This window comes from Rhagoletis zephyria, unplaced genomic scaffold (genome assembly GCF_001687245.7).
Source record: "Rhagoletis zephyria isolate East Lansing unplaced genomic scaffold, Rhagoletis_zephyria_1.1 Rzeph_scaffold_44391, whole genome shotgun sequence".
Classification (NCBI taxonomy): Eukaryota; Metazoa; Arthropoda; class Insecta; order Diptera; family Tephritidae; genus Rhagoletis; species Rhagoletis zephyria.
This window is the reverse complement of record NW_016201446.1, coordinates 1-2,460: the sequence shown is the minus strand read 5'-3', so window position 1 is coordinate 2,460 and position 2,460 is coordinate 1. Positions and strand designations below refer to the sequence as shown.

The 2,460-nt window shown below is 36.8% G+C and overlaps 1 protein-coding gene across 1 annotated transcript; it reads right to left on the bottom strand.

The window, feature by feature from the left end:
* Nucleotides 1–182: 182 nt before the first annotated feature.
* Nucleotides 183–1,305, bottom strand: LOC108355313 (UPF0488 protein CG14286). Its single transcript, XM_017606478.1, has 3 exons — nt 1,013–1,305; nt 806–940; nt 183–502 (listed from the first exon to the last, which is right to left on the bottom strand). Exons 1-3 carry the CDS (start codon nt 1,173–1,175, stop codon nt 195–197), a joined length of 606 nt encoding a protein of 201 aa, XP_017461967.1. The 5' UTR covers nt 1,176–1,305; the 3' UTR covers nt 183–194.
* Nucleotides 1,306–2,460: the final 1,155 nt, after the last annotated feature.

Below are 2,460 nucleotides of genomic sequence, written 5' to 3'. Positions count from 1 at the left end.
GGCGTGTGTGTGAGCAGAGCATGTGTGTGCAAATACGAACCCTGCTAGTAAGGAATGTACAGGATTCAACTTTCTCAGGCGATTCGTTGAATCAAGAGTTGAACGAAAATAGGCAACCGGCGATTAGTTGAAAGGCCGTTTACACCATGCGATTGGTGCTTTCAACTAAATTACATATATAAGCGAAACAATTATTAACTTTTTATTGACAATGCATTTAAATTTAAATCATCATTGTTTTCGTCTAGGACAAAATTAAATTTGAAGCCACCGCTAGAGGTTAGCTGCAAGTCTTTGCTTATATATGCACTACTTTCGCATTTTGTCTCCAAATGGTGTGCGTCCTCGATTACGGTGTTAGCAGATTCTGACACATCGTCCGGCTTTGGAGTTTGAAAATTAAATCTGAAGTCTTTACCAGTTTGCATTATAGCAGATTTCTTCAGAAAGCTAGATTTTTTATTAGCTTCAATTGTTTGCGTAAATTTAATTTGCTTGGCGGCTGAAAATGGAATAAATATAAAAAAAAAGTTATGCATTAGAACATATCGGCGCTGGAATAATGAAATAGTGTAACATGAAAAGTATAGTTTTGAGAAAAACGAATTGGAAGTTGTTACAAACCATTACAAATACAATTTCGTTTTTCGGGAATAAATTTGTGAGCCGAAGATATATTTAAGAAAACTAAAGATTTTTCTAATAGATTAAAGGATTGTCTATCCAATGGTGCAATTATCGAATAATAGTGTATGTGGCATTTACACTGTATCTTTATTCGAGCGACGATATACGCAATTCCTACCTAGTGCCATCTTCCTTTCTTCCTCTTTCATTTTTCCACGATAGTCTCCTAATGCAGCCTTCATTGCTTGACGCTTCTTTACAAAGGGCGAATTTGAGCTTTTAAGTATTCTTAAAGTTTTCGCGGTATCATCGGCTATATTTTGGAAAGGAAATAATAAAAGTTAGCAATAAGATATGAATTTGTACATATTTATCAAAAACTTGCCAACTTTCTGTGAAAGTTTCCCCGAATTGAGCGCATTCTCCAACTGTTGCACACACCAACATAGTTCCAACTCCATTTGAGCCTCATTTTCTGGTGACTCGCGACGGGGTGCCACTAGTGGAGGTGGCTTTAGCACGGATTTGGGTTTCTTTATTTTACTCATCACTTAAGGAACTCGGTTTCTTTCTTAAAAAAATTACAAGTCGAAATTTTCGCTCACGAATTGGAAAAATAATAACAAACAAAAACCAGGTGTTTTGACGTTTGCTTTCATCACAAATTCGTGTTGAACAAGGAAATTTTCATGTTATGCTTGAAATACAATACCGGCGAACGGCAAACTTCGCCGATTTGGGCGATGCTGTCGTTCACCGTTCGCCCAGCTATTTCGCCTACTTAAACAGAATTAGAGCGGTAGCGAAAACAGCTGATCCCATTTGGTCGCCTTTATAATTTGGGTGACCATATTTAGAAAAAACTAAACCATATTTAGAAATGAGGAAATGATAACAAATATAAATATAAAACAAAGAAAGATTATTGTAAATAATTTGTTTCAAGCCAGATTTAACGAATCCACAACTATATTTTTCAAACAACAAAAAAAAAATCGTGTTTAGGTTGTTTTCTTTTAAAACTTTGAAAGCAAAAAACAAATACGGCCACCTTTGGCACGCACAGCTGTCATCGCCCAGCAGGGCGATAGAAATAAAGCTGAAATTAGTCGAGAACGCAGAACGTGTACTTAAACGCAGTCTGTATACAAAGAATTTTGTCGATTACTGGAGCCCTCAGTGTTGCTTACTACACTGCTGCCACTCTTCAATGCCTTTTCATAAACTTACCCTTTCAACCACAATTTTTCGTGCTATAATAGATTGTAACTAAATATAAACTACTTAGTTTTCAACAAAAACCTTATTTAATAGTAAATTTCAAATATTTTAAACATATTTCGAATAGGAACTTATAACTTTTTTACCATCTGCAAAACTGACGAAGTGGCAACCATCTAAAGAAGGAGAAATCAGCTGACACGGAAAAATCTAAATTCCGCAGATTTCTGCGCTACGGGCTACAACTACAGAAAAATTCTGCGGTGTTGAGTTTTCATTTACATGGCGCTTTGGTAAGACAGATCGTGTCAGCTGACTCGGGTTTACGTACCGGTAGGTTTACGTTCTTGACTAATTTCAGCTTAAATCTATCGCCATGAAACGCCGCCAAGAGAATTTCGCATTTCGCTTTGGCTGTGTTCAATTTCATATGCTTGCGGGTGTTCTAATTTTGACAGCGCGAATTTCGCTGTGGTGAGTTCGCCGTTCGCCGGCATTGTATTTCAGCTATTAGGTTTGTTCATCGAAAATCCAGCAAGAATTATCCAACACTCAAAATACTCTCAAATTCTCTCTCATGTTGAGAAACTTGCAAATGTCTGCACGAACGCA